This window comes from Scatophagus argus, chromosome 7 (assembly GCF_020382885.2).
Source record: "Scatophagus argus isolate fScaArg1 chromosome 7, fScaArg1.pri, whole genome shotgun sequence".
Taxonomy (NCBI): Eukaryota; Metazoa; Chordata; class Actinopteri; family Scatophagidae; genus Scatophagus; species Scatophagus argus.
The window spans coordinates 15706057-15720404 of NC_058499.1; the positions used below are offsets into that span (position 1 = coordinate 15706057).

Here is a 14348-nt window from a genome sequence, read left to right on the forward strand (position 1 = left end):
CAGGATATGAAATGTAAAAAAAATTTAAAATGAAATAGTAAAATATCAAATAAAAGATAACATTGTGAGTTACCCAAAGATGAGACATTCCATGCAGAAAGAAAAAACTAATAACTTCTTAATAACTTGTCTCATGTCCTCAGTCACAGTCAAATTATTTGTTGTTTGTACACATGTATTGGCTGCAGATGGAGTTGCCTTTGCTGTTTCATGTGTTAGCGGAGCAGCCTTTCAAGGCTTCTCCCAGCACAATGTAATACTGGCTGAGCACTAATCTGATCCCTCGCCTCACCTCTGGGTAACAATTTCCTCCTCACATATGTAGCCTTATTTTTAATTCTTATTTTTGTTTATACCCTTCTTGATACCCACATGTTACATTTAATAATAACATGTTAATAACATTTTCTCAAAGCCAGAACTGAAAAACTCACAGGGAAAAGGGAAGCAGGAGAAAAATAGTTAAAGGTGAAAAAAACAAAAAAAAAAAACAAAGCAATGGCTGAGCAGTGAGTAACATCGCTTTAAGAGTCATGTTGTTTGGCATGCAGAGTGCTTGGCGGTCATTCCCCATGTGGAAGGCCCAAGGCTGACTCAAGGTCTGAGCATTTTTTTTTTTTAAACCTGCAGGCAGGATAATGGATGAGCTCCCCACCTCTACAGTAAAACTGCAAAGAAAGACAAGCTTTTTTTCAGACATTAAAAAAAGCTTAGTAGGTGTGCAGATTACTGGCTTCACAACAATTTGATTTAATTATTTAAGCTCTCAATCCGCTGCAAAGGAGATTAACATGATTCAGTTCAATTTTGAGAAACACAAATTAATTCAGTAATGCACCAAACAAAACAGTTTCTTCAATACTGGTTAACAATGAAATAAATCAACAGCTGCACACATTAAAGAAATGTGTTTACTTATGGCAGCCAAGACAGGGTTTGGTGCACATTTTAGCAGAAGTACACTTAGCATTTATATTCCTGTCAGTGTCAGCATTAGGAGTGGCAATAATGGCCGTAGCAATGATAACGCCAGTTTCCACTTTTCAATCCTGGCAAACAAGTGAGCAGTTTCATTTCAATTTGATTACTGCAATTGAAATTGTTTCATATTGATTTTTGCTGAAGCAGGAGTAATTTGATTATTTCTTTTAGTAGATCGATGCATTGAATTGGTATCATTTATAATTGATGCTTCAATGCAATGAATGAATCACTGCACATCTACAGAGCATGTACTGCATATCTCTGTGTCACACAGTGTGTCACAGTGATATTGTAAATGTCTGTAGACAGTCTGATGACACTGAGCCGCTACAGCAACACATATTTGACTGCAGGTCTTGCAGCTTACTTTAAAATTGTTTGTATTGCCGTTGACTGTTACATAAATTGTTCTGTGAAGTACACCAGAGTGTTGCACACACACACATATAACAGTCTGCCTATGTAAATATAGCCCTTTTCTATTGCAAAGGACCTTTGAAGAATATTCAGTGAAGAGAATCAAAATGGTTAACATGGGTAGAACCACACCATAATAACCTGTACTAACTCCTGCAATAAAATGTTCTGAAACTTAAAGTTGTAAGTTTTAGCTAAGACTGCACCAGAGCGTTCTTTCAGCACCACAGTGAATTTTGAGCACCAATTTTGTAGTTAACTCACTCTAATCATACCTTTTCAAATCAACAACAAAAAAGTAAAACGTCCAAAATAACCGTATAGGCAAATCAACGCCACTTGGGACAAAACATCAGGATTATTAGCATTACTGAACTGCATTACACTTACACTTCAGTGCCTTTTCAAAATGTGTGTTTGAAAATGGTGACTGCTTTCTCCTCTAGTATTGCTCGCAGTTTTTTTGAAAACTGCTTATTCAAACACACTCTACACCTGCCACCGACCGCGTAGGGTTATCACAATGTTAAGTTTTAAATTAAAATTAGCCAATGCCTCAATAGGTATAATTACTGCAGTTGGGAGAGGATCACAACTTATAGTTGGGCTAGGGCTGCACCTCACATTTAATTTTTAATTAATTAATTAATAAGACAATTCTCTTTTCTAATGTCTAAACTTGACTTTATTAAATCATGCAATCACCATCTAATTTCCATGCTGTGTCACTGTATTAAGAATAGCCTGATAATTAACCCTACTTGATCATAAAAATACAGGACTTCAAAATTGTTTTGCTGTGCCGCATTTATCAATTTAATCAGTGGTTGTCATAGCAACTTTTTACATGGACTGGACAATAGTACAAGTACTATTGGACAAGTATTTTTATTTGAGTAAATCAAAATAATCCCTGGTAAATTTATTTTTTATGTTTGTGTGTGTATGTGTGTGTGTGTAGGGGGAGTGTTAAATGACTTACAGACCACATTCTGTAACATTAAGCCATTTTCTCCCTCACACATGGTTGTGACAGTAAACAGAAATCATAAAGGACTGAATGACATCATATGAGTATTTTTCATATGGTGGTGATGAAAAATTATTAAAAAAAACAACAACATCAATTTAAAGTGACTAATACAAACAGAACCAAGTTCAGCATGTTGATAATACTAATACTTCATTTTTGGATGGGGACAAAATGTAAACAGGTTGGTGTTCAAACATGCTGTCTTGCTGTCATCTTAAATAAAGAACTCTGGGAAGCATTCTCTTTTTGAGTAGCCATGATAAAAACCATTCCCATTCTGCAGTGTTTACCAAGCACCACATGGAGTCTTCGTCTGAAATACTCTCATGTGATAGTGGGCTAGATTTTTTAGCTGCAGCTTATCCACGCTCAAACCAGTGCAAGTGGCGCCATTTAAAATAGAAGCATTCATTCAAAATTTAATAATTTTCAATAGTTTATTAGTTTAGGTCATCCAAACTGTTTCACACCTGACACTGCACTTGCTGGGTCCTCGACAATACACCTGCCAAGTGTGAGGTACATTGTATGAATGATGCTCACAATATGCAAGGACTAAAATTCCTTGCTTGCTGCCTACAGTTAGATTGGAATTATTTTTATTGAGATGAAGAACACACAGCAAATCTAAACCGGAGGAGATAAATCAGAAACAGAAAGAGCTCTTCAGCCAGCGACAGACAAGTCTTTTGCTTTAACATGTCATTATGAAGTAAATGCTGATTGGTTATATATATTATAATGGTTATAGACTAACAACACAGCTGCGTAGAGATTGGTTCCTTTAAACCTTCATTTCACCGTGCAAACAGTTGCCGACAGAGAACAAAACAGCTGAGAAGCTGTGCTAGCTCATGTGCAAAACTAATTTTTACTTGCAATAATACCTGTTAATGAGTTAGAATTAAACATTCTGTTGTGCTTTACTCTCTCTTAATTTCCCAAAGGGCCAACAACTACAAGTACAATTATTGCAGACACTGTTATAAGTGTGGAACACACAAGAACGAATGTCTTTTTCTTGCATGTCTGTTCAAACACACAAACATTTCTAACTGGGCTTCCACATCAAAATTGTATGTTCATCTTGTCACAAGACACGACACCATACTGCTATAAAACTGAACATATATCACTCAGAGAACAACTGTGGGAGTGAAATATTGCAGCTGAAAAGGAACACAAACTAGTACAGTGGCAGCTATTGTATCTAACGCTGAGGATGAATTATATTGTAGCTACATTCTTCCCTATGAACAAAAGTCAATGTCTCACAAAGGAAAAGTTCCATCTTTAATTTACTCAAAGCCATCCGAAGTCAATAATGGGCAGATTCTGAATGTGAGCAGTCTGAACAAAGGTTTCCCTGGAGAAAAGAGACTTGAATGAAAGCAGACAATGCACATGCATGGTTGGCTCCATATCTCAGAGGAACAGAGAGCAGCCCGATAGACTATATCGTTTTCCCACACACTTGATCTATACTGTCTGGTCTTTGAGACCACTGAAATGACCATTCTCTTTCCAGCCTTCCTTCTCTTCCTGTCCAAAACTTGACTGTAAACTTGTTACCAATGCGCTGTAGCAGGCATAATCACAGCCACAGTTTTATGGGTCAAATATTTTTTAGTTATAAAACATAGTTTTGAGTACCACTTGAGCAATGGTTTCTCTGGATCTCTGGCACAGCACCAACCCATTTCTAGGAGACGTCTTTGGAAACAGCTAAAAGGTCTGTGGCTGCAAGCTCCATATAATGAAGTGGTGCATTTAAATGAGAGAGAGAGAGAGAGAGAGAGATAGAGAGAGAGAGAGAGAGAGAGAGAGAGAGAGAGCTCTGGGATGAGGAGGTACGCTTCACTCAGATCAGTAAACACTGAAATAAAGTTGATGCTAGAGGATGAAGAAAGGGGGGACAGGACAACTACAAGAGGGAGGGAGAGACAGAGAGGAATAGAGAATGCAGCGGAGGAAAGTAGTGAGAATAGCAAGGGACAATGACTGGAGATCAGACTTGCAAACATACTGGAAGTTTTTAAATGGGAAGAGATTAAAGGGGATAGGAGGTGAAAATGGCAAAGAGCCACAAAAGGCAACATTTTGCAGTGGAAATTTATATGACTGTGGTTGAGAGAGGATGATGTTCAAATAAAATGCTTCTAAAGAAGGAGGGAACACAAGCATACAAAAAGGAGCTTGTTTTTTTGTTAGTCTAATTTTTGAAATACCATGTAGCCTTAAGATCTACAAAAATGTATGGTGTTGTATTGCCAACAAGAAATGACCCCACTCCCAGTGCTGGAGTGAGTCAATTCACTGGAAATAATGTGCTGGCAATTTTCTCCATGGCAACCTAATGCCAGAAAAGGATGGAGATTGCTGTGCCAGCAGGCAGCAAGTCACAAGGGCTTTACAGTACGTGTATGAGACAGTGAGCAGGAGCAGAAGGTTGCACCAAATCCTAAGATAACTAGCCATCACAAAAATACATACAGAGAGAGAGAGAGAGAGAGAGAGAGAGAGAGAGAGAGAGAGAGAGCGACAGAGAGAGAGAGGGGGAGAGAGGGAGAGGGAGAGTGTGAGTGTGTGTGCATGCAGCTGCCTAACAGAGAAGCAACAACCAGGAGGGAAATACAATTTAAGAAATTATGATGACAGCAGGCAACACTCATCAAGGTACTCATTTTAAAAACAAAAGATGAAAAATGTTGATAATAAACTAACCAATCTTTTCCAGAAAAGTACTATTTCTATTCTATTTTCTTGTCTGCATGTTGAATGTGGATTAACAAGTATGACATCTCTGGGTGACATAAAGGGTGATACAACACCACAATGACTGGTTTATGTTAGTTATTCTGTGTAGGACTGGTTTACTTCTGGTATATCTTTCGAACCCGCTAAATCAAATTCCTTGAAAGGGCTTTAGAATGAGGCTGGATCTGGGTAGCCTGTGCTTGCAAAAATAATCAGGCTATCCAGAAAACTTAACTTTTGTTCAACATTCTCAAGGCATACAGACATCGACATTTCATACATTTTTCAACTATTGCGATCCCAATGAGAGCTCTGCAGCTGAGCTGTTTTTCAACACAGTGAAAGAGAATGAATTTAGAAAATACAAGTTCTGAAAAGACAATTTAAAGACAATTTAAATTCACTGCCATTTCATTTTTAAAAAGTACTCACCAAGTCAGATTCGAGTTTAGTTATGTGGTAAATCAAAGTACATTGTTAGTGATGTTAGTACTACACTGAATGGATTGGGTATTGGGTGAGAAATGCTTGGTCCACATTAATTACTAGAGTTTTAGTCAGAGTTTTTCCAAATTTAAATGTCATAATTTTGTTACCTTTGTAGAGCAATCTGTCTAAGATCAATGGATTAAAGAATTGAAAAATAAAAAGTGCAGGCAGAGAAAGGGGACAAAGAGCTACAAAAAAAAAATCAAAACAGAAAAAAGGCAGAAGGAACAAAAAAAAAAAAAAAAGATTTTTAGGTCTGAAAATGGAGAAATGGAGTATCTGTAAACCCTCATCTTGAAATTTGTGGGATTTTGGAAAGAAAGAAGGAAAGAGTGCTGCGAGAACAGAAGTGAATTAGGGCAAAGTTTGTCTATCAATCTGTATAAATATTAATGTTCTGAATTAATAATGATGAACACACTAACAGCATATTACCCAACAAACTGAAAATGTAAACACAATAAGAGCATCACTGCATAATGTACATAATATATTTCTTTGCTCCACTTAAGCAGAAAACAAACACTTCTCAAATCTAGTAATTTCCCACTAAGAGCAAGATGACCAGGGTCTGAAGTTTTTTCCTCACCTGTTACTGTGGCAGGTCACTAAACTTTTCTACTGGCCACTCAGTTTTTCATCTCTGCCACTTCTGGCTATAGAATAGCAAACCCTGAGTCACTGGTACATAACAGTAAAAACATGTAATATATCACATTATCATGTTACCTTAATTACTGACTATTCTTAAATTACAAACTGCTTTAGAAAAATAATATTTATATATATTAGGACCTGCTTATGGTGGCAGGTGATCTCAAATTTCTACCTGCCACAGACAACATTTATTTGTATTTGGCAGGTGCTGATTTGACTCACTGAAGACTGTATTTATTGACTTTAAACCTTTTTAAACAATTATTCTTTTTATTATCACAAGGGACCATCAAACCAAGCTCTTGTCACATGAAATACAACTCATCTTTGGTCTACCTGGGCCAAGACATCATAATTTTGTTGATTTTGTCAATGACATGAAGTTGTCTGCTGAGAAGAGAATTTTACTCTTTCTTAAAATAATATATTGCTTCCATTATAATATATTAACACCTCCACAGGCTCTTTCTATTGAAATTCGTTACTGCCAATGGCAAGACTTCACAGCTTCTATTCAAAGAGCCACTCCTGATTTTCCTTTATAGGTCCTGTGAGGAATAGGAGACAGCAAATACTCAGAGTGCAGTCATTGCCTGTGTGCTGCAGAACAGTGTGGTTTGGCTTTATGAGCAAAACTAGAGCGCTGAAGTGAGAGGATAGGAACATCTCAGAACGGCTATGCACTGGAGAGAAAACAAAAGGCAGAAGCTGAGAGTGAGAACCAGAGATACTTTTGATGTTGCTTTTAATAAAGTATTACCTTAAAATGAGGACAAAAACATCAGCAAGCCAAACAAATGAAGTGTCATGCACGCACAGGAACACCAATGCCACCCAAATGGAAGCAAGATAAAAGCAAAGAAAGACACTAACTGATACATTACAAATTACATCTGCCCATAAAATAATGAAATTCTCCAAATGGATCAAAATGCCCATGTAAATTCTTGAAAGCATTTGTGCCATTTGTTGAGTACTGGGACCATCTCACACAGCTGACAACTAGATGTCTGCAATCTGATCTGATTTTTGACCGTGATCAATCTTGAAGGTGTCCACTGTCTTTTCAGATTAATTCCAGAGATAGTGATATTTAATGTGTTCTTACTTCTGTTTCCACACTTCACATAATCTCAGTCATCAGCAACTTTGCAGTATATGAACAAATCATTAGCGTGATGTTGCAAACTTGCTGGCTATGCTGACTGGAGCCGTATTGCAAACAATACGTGTTTCATAGCTAGCGGCCCAGTGGATGAGGAGCTATCTTTAATGCAATGTTGGTGCAGAAATTCATTATGCTTTTTCAAGTCTGGTTATAGTCCATAGGGCATCTCAAAATCAAGAAAAAAAAGATTGAAATTAACATTGTGGATTGTAATTGCGTTTAAATTGACCAAGATATTTATTTTTTTTGGCCAGATCGCCCACCCCTGCAGCCACCAGATAAGTAGAGCAGAGAGAAAGGGAGCGAGTGAGAGAGAGAGGGAGTGAGATGTGTATCATGTATTTATTTTGTTACATTTCATGCCAATCCAGCTCATTTGAATTGAATTGAGTCAGCCAAGGGAGAAGGCATGAGAGAAACAGAAGTGGCCACTAGGCTAGGGCATCACATAGTTGGCAGGGTTTCATGTGCATAATAATGGACAATGTCCTGGGAGTGCATTACATTCCTACCTGTATTTTGTGCGTTTGGGGCTTTGATGTTATGAAATTGGAAAACAGTGGTCCGTAAAAACATAAGAAAAAAGAAATTGCAAGAATATTGGATTTTGAAAGAATATTACAGCACAATTAGTAAACGTAAGGTGAATGCAATCAAGCACTTGCTGACTACCTGGAAATGACTTGTTACCTCTGCTACACAAGAGCCAGAGGGCAGTTTCTGAAGAGGGGCTCGGGCCACTGGAGCACATAGTGGGTAGTTGGATAACATAAAATGGGTGCTGATTATTTCAGGTTACGCTATAGCTAAGCTTTTAGTCAATTTGCTATAAATATAAAAAGACCAAAGAGACCCAGATGGAGAGATGTAGTGAGAGAGAGAGACAGAATGACAAAGAAACATAGAGAGACTCTGACATTCAGCGTCTATTCCACAGAGCGGGGGTTATCCAGTCTGTCAACACCCACAGAGCCTGCCCATCCTCATAAAAACAATGATTCTGACTCGGCTCACCAAGAACACAACATGACATTTAGCTCTAAACCCTCCCACTCCCACAAAGACGTGAAAGCATTATTGAAAAAAGAAATACCACTAAACAGATTACGGGGAAACAGGTATAACAACGCTTTGTGACAACTCGTAACATGCTGCTACACACTAGGAAGTCTTGATGACATCAGGATTTACACTTAAATCCTAGAGTTGAACAAATCCGCACAAGTGCGCGCACGCACACACACACACATACTCAAACAACCTGTTGCATTCTTTCCTTTCCTCACATCCACTGAAAGGAAATTAAACTGAAATATAATGACTAAAGCTGAAAATTCATTAAAACACATCAAGACAACATAGCATTTCTGAGCACTGCAGTGAGCAAATAATCAGTTATGAATTGATCCCGTAATCATGTTAGTTATCAAAATCCAGTTTTCTCCTGATACTACATTAACCTCCTTGCTTTCTTCAAGTGTCCTGCAGAACAGCAAGAATGATGGAAAGATGACGAAGTGATTTCCCCTCTAAGCCCCCAGCCTTAAAAAGCCTTGCCTAACCCATACTTTCACATAACCCACACTGCACTGTCAGAGCACAGACACTGCCTATACTGTAGATCATCCTTCTCTCATCGCACCCACTAAAATAAAACTTATTTGGGTGCCTCTGTAAAACAATGACTGAAGATGTACTCCCACAAAATCTAATTCCGGACAGTTAATACTAAATATCACCTTCCCAGTCACGCTCTTCAGTCCATTATACCATACTCTATTAGCTATCTTTCTTTATTTTCTAGTGTCTCCCACACATACTCACAGCCATACAGCTATCACCAAGTGTCGTATTTCGACTTGTTTCTCAAGTGGAAAGTGTCAATTATCTCAATTCTTCCTACCTTATTTCCTACTCTCCTTTTATTATCCATCTCCACCCTCACCAAACTTGCAGACATCTATATCTATTGTTGAAATGCCTGCCTCACATTAAAACCGCAAAAAGTAGTACCACTATGACATTTCTTCAGAAAAAAAGGAGAAAGACATCTTGTGGGTTGTGATGGTGTCATACACCCAGAACCACAGAAAAGCACTGATGGCTGCCTGGGATGAAGTGAATAGGTTGTTTTTAGGGCCCACCTTGTGAAACTGGGCTACAACTCCTCTTTCATGCTCCAGGACCTGAGCTCTGTGGCACTACATGCACTAAAATAACAAGCTGCCATATGGCATCAAATATTCAGTTACAGGCAGCCGTCTTGGAGGACTCCTTACTGTGACTACAGTTAGCTTTGCTCTTTTGACGCAGTAACTATTTAACAGAGGGGAAAAAAATAAAGCTATAGATCTCCCCATTCATCTAGTGGTATAATGGGTGAGAAAAGAGGCTGGAGATGTCTTTGTGGTGGGGTGAAATGAGGGAAGGAGAAATAAACAGAAGTAAGCCAGAAGAAGAAGAAAAGCCAGGATGCTTTTTTTAAAGAAAGTGATCATATAAGGGGAATAGGAGAGAAAGAAGAATTGCCTTTTTCATAGCATTGTGTCCCATGGTGATTGTCAAGAATATGTATGTTTTCTGTGAGCAGAATACTGAACATTTCATTTCACCCAATTCACTAAGACCAGAGATTGATTCAATATTGAGAATTCACAGAAGCAATCAGGAATAAACGTCTGTTAGAGGCCATTACACTTGATGTTTGTTTTTTTCCACTCTGCAGTACAATAGTTTTATGCTGTTGGAACAATCACAGCGATCCAGATCAATACTAAATGAACTCCAAAGTCAAGCAGAACGTAAGTCACTAAGACAAGCCGCATGCTGACTCACTTGGTTAGAATTTGACACAATGGGATGGACAATAAAGACCATTTAATAATGACACACATCTAATCTCACCCAGTTTGTTGTAAACCCATGTGACAATGGTGCACTATGATAACAGGGAGTATAAAAACATTTGGCTTTGCACTCCAGACAAAGCTCCATCGATGACAAAATAAAGAACACAAAGATAAGTCTGAATTAATTTGGCAAATGTCTCTTTCAGAAAATCCTCTTTATTTGAGATGGGGAGTAGCGGGGTGGGAATATGCACAACCTCCTACGCATATTCCTAAGAAGTAATCCAGAATGCTGTTCACTGGCGTGTATAGCACTCAGGCAGCTCCACAAAGATGCATGCAAATGAAGTTAAGTCTGAAGTGGAGCAACAGGGGAAGAGGGGACCAAATAGCTACTCACTGTCAACTGCGGAGCACAAATATGGAAAAGCTTAGCCTTAGAAGCATTGTGCTATTCAAGGGACCTAACACGCCACTGAAAGAACAGTAAGTTATTACTTACCCCTCTCCCTACCCCCATTCTGACAATTGCTTTTCTTTCCCATATCTGTAAACTGTGTGACACAACAGCCCATTTAATTAAAATGACTTACCAATCCCCAGAAACAGAAACTAAAGTGGCAGCAATAAAATTGAAAAACCTACATCATAATTAAACATAACGACCTTCCTAGAGACCTTGAAATAACAGCCTTATTATTCTTGTCTTTTCCTAACACTAGGCAGTAAAAGCAACTATGAGCCTGTGTGTTCGGAAGTCACGCATGCCATACTTTTAAGTTATAACACTTTTGCAATCTATGCATAAACAAGATTGCCTGGAGGTGTCACGTCAGGCTCTCTGATGCTCAGCTTTGATGTACAACAGCTTTGTAATGTTGATGTTAACCTCCAGGTCTTAGCTGCACGAGGATACTGTCTCAAATAGAGCAAAAACGATAATCTAAGTGCGGGAGACACCTCTTAACTGTGTACACATTCATGAATTTAAACACACAGAATACACTGTACGTAAAACTTACATTGCCGAGGTTAATGAAGCCCTGTTCCCTGGCGATGCGGTCAGCCTCCTCTGGTCCCCCAATGATCTGGACCGCCCAAGTGTTGGTGTAGACCTCTGCAGCATCAATCCACTTCTGTTCTGCTGTCAGGAGGACAAGGACTGTCCATAAGTGCAGCAGGGCTACCCTGGCATCCATGAAAAGGAGAACACCTTGACAGTCTATCCGTCTGTCTGTCACTGCTTCCCGGGCTCTACCTTACAGCAGTAAAGTAGAAGAGTGGCCTGGAGATGAGAGGACAAAGCAGGCTATAAAACCAAAACATGGCCCTCTTAACTGGGTCAATCTTTGGCCTGAATTATCTACTGCAGATACCATTCAGAAGACAAAGCCAAAACTGCAGCCAAAATAAGCTGCACAGCACATAGCATTATTATTAGGTTAAAACAGACAAGAGCTCTGCCAAAAACAGAATTATTTTTCAGTCTTCACTCATCTTTTCCAGAACTGAAAAGGTAATGTATGATAATGATATACTGGAGGCATGTTGCTGCAATACACTTTGAGCTCCAAACCAGTACACAGCTACTTACGACAGGGCATCAAAGAGAGAGGACATTTAAACGCTCACTGAAATGTTAATCTTAATTTTAGGATTTTACACAATTTAAATTCAACCAGCTATTTCTTAGGTCTGAGAAGGTACTATACGACATATTCTAATTGAAGAATAAAATAACAAGCATGATAAAAAGGAGCGTTATTTGAACAGATGTTCAAACGAAGAAGATTTTCACACGGGGACATTCTGTGGGCTTTTGATTTTAAGCTCTTTTACTAGTAAAGGAAAGGAGGCCGGAAGGCACACTTAAAAAGGAATGCTGCTTCTGAGTGAGAAGAAAAACGATAAGGTGTGGGAATCTGGTAAGTATATCAGTTTATCTTAAGAAAGAAGAAGAGGTGGGAAGTGATGCAGGTTTAAATGGTTGTCCGTTACTGCCGCTGATCCCACCAACACAGCATCAAGCTGCCATACAGTGAGTCAGACCTTTCTACACTATGAACTGATGTGAAAAGAACTAGAAGTAACTTTAAATGTCCAAAATAAGCTGCCTTTTTTAATCAAACAAATTAAAGTCTGTTGTGTTCGCTTTCTGCAGTTTTTTTCTTGGAGAAAACATTTCCAGTGTAAACCCTCTTGGATAAATAAAGGAACAGCTGAACACATGCACTGTTGCTCTATTCATCACCACGACAGGATGCTCTTGTCTTCTTGTCTGTTTTTTTGTTTGTTTTTAACCTGACAATGGTGGTAAATCAATAATTCAGTGCATCTATCTGTCCAACACTTCAACACTCCAACACTTAAGACTAGAGCAATTTATCTTACCATCAAGTGGCTACAGATGTTGACAAAAAACTAAGAAAAAAAAGCTATCAACAAAGTGGATTTGTTTTTTAGATATTACAATTGTATTCTCATCTCAAGTTATCTCAGGATAACTTCATGTTTTTCTTATTTAAAAAGTTTATTATAACCTGCAGTTTATGCACACCTGAGTGTAGGAAAGGCAAAGACGTAGCGAGCAAAATTAGATTTAATATGGCTCTAACAACATTTGTTGTGTTATCCACACTGATGATAAAATGTTTGCTCTCTAGTTTCAATGTACGCTAACACAAAAATGCTGATGATATTCATGATCATGATCCATGATGAGGATGAAACCTTTACTTCCCCTTTGCACCGTCACCACTGCTGGGCCAAGGTTAGGCATGAATATGCCACCACCAACAGGAAATGGATCTCTGTAGTTTTCAGGTGCCAATGAGGTAAACCCCCATTTTTATGCTAACAAACATGTAGTATTTCCTCTATGGCCACCCTAAGGGCAAATTCACATTTTTATCCCTTCCCATTAAGGCTCTGAAAATAGCAAAATCATCAGTGTGGTGTTCATTCTGTCAAGCGGTTTCAAACTGGGGACTGTAATGAACATGGCAGGCTTCAGGAGCTGCTATGGGGTTTCACACTTTCAATCTTATTAATGGATTTTGGAAAAACAAAGAGAGTCTTTGTCCTCCAAAAGGTAAGATAAACCTGTAGTACAGCAGACTGTTCCACTGACTGTGGCTGAATGGGTTTATACTCTTCATAGACACTGAACATGAAAGGAAATAAAGGATTTTCATAGCACACTCCAATTAGTGCTTATTTTGACAATAGGTGGCAGCATCTGAAAGCAGAAGTCTGTTCACCTCCCAGCACCACTATACTGGTAACATACAGTAAATGGGACACAACAGTTGAAAACAATGGCAGTGGGAATGGCAATGGTAGCATGGAGGGTCCTAAACATCTTAGTCTTTTAGCACTTTTGGAAAACAGGGTTGAAGCTTGGCACAATTGCTAAGGTTTGGATCATGTTAACCTTCTCACAGAAAAAGAGATACTTCTGGTGAGTGCATCAGTATTGATTTTGTAAATAAACACAGTTATGGGTCTTGTCAAACAACTGGCTCTTCCCAAGGACTTGGAAAATAAAACCCACTAACTTAGACTGAAAGAATGCCTATGGGCAGGAGGCAATTTGAAATCTGACAAGGTAATTAGCTCGCAGGTAAGGCTGCTCTTCCTTAAGTTCTCCCTAAAAGCCATTGTCCAAAACAGGGAAACATTTCAGAAATTTTTATCAACACAGATGATTCCCTCCCTTTCATTCACCCAAACAATTACCCAGAGCTTCTGAGGAGTTACTCAAATCCAAACCATTCAAAGAGAAAAAGCTCACTGAATACATCTGTGGCTTCACAGATACATATGGAGTGGGTGTGATTTGAGCGCAGCAGGAGAGGTGGTGGAAACATGACCAGGGGCTGTCACTCTTCCTGTGGTGCAATTCTTCTGAGCTCATTAGATGCTATGCTGGAGTCACAAAAACAGAAGCAAGGGGCCTGCTGTCACTGAGACGGCTGAAAGAGGGAGGAGTAGA

The 14348-nt window shown here is 38.7% G+C and overlaps 1 protein-coding gene across 4 annotated transcripts in view; it reads right to left on the reverse strand.

Annotated features, from left to right (window-relative positions):
• Positions 1-14348, reverse strand: part of furinb (furin (paired basic amino acid cleaving enzyme) b) — a 73050-nt gene that overhangs the window by 53913 nt on the left and 4789 nt on the right. For all 4 annotated transcript variants that reach the window (XM_046394729.1, XM_046394728.1, XM_046394725.1 and 1 more), the window contains one exon: positions 11377-11639. In XM_046394729.1, coding sequence (XP_046250685.1) covers positions 11377-11553 — 177 coding nt within the window. In that variant the 5' untranslated portion in view covers positions 11554-11639. The remainder of the gene's footprint in view (positions 1-11376; positions 11640-14348) is intronic.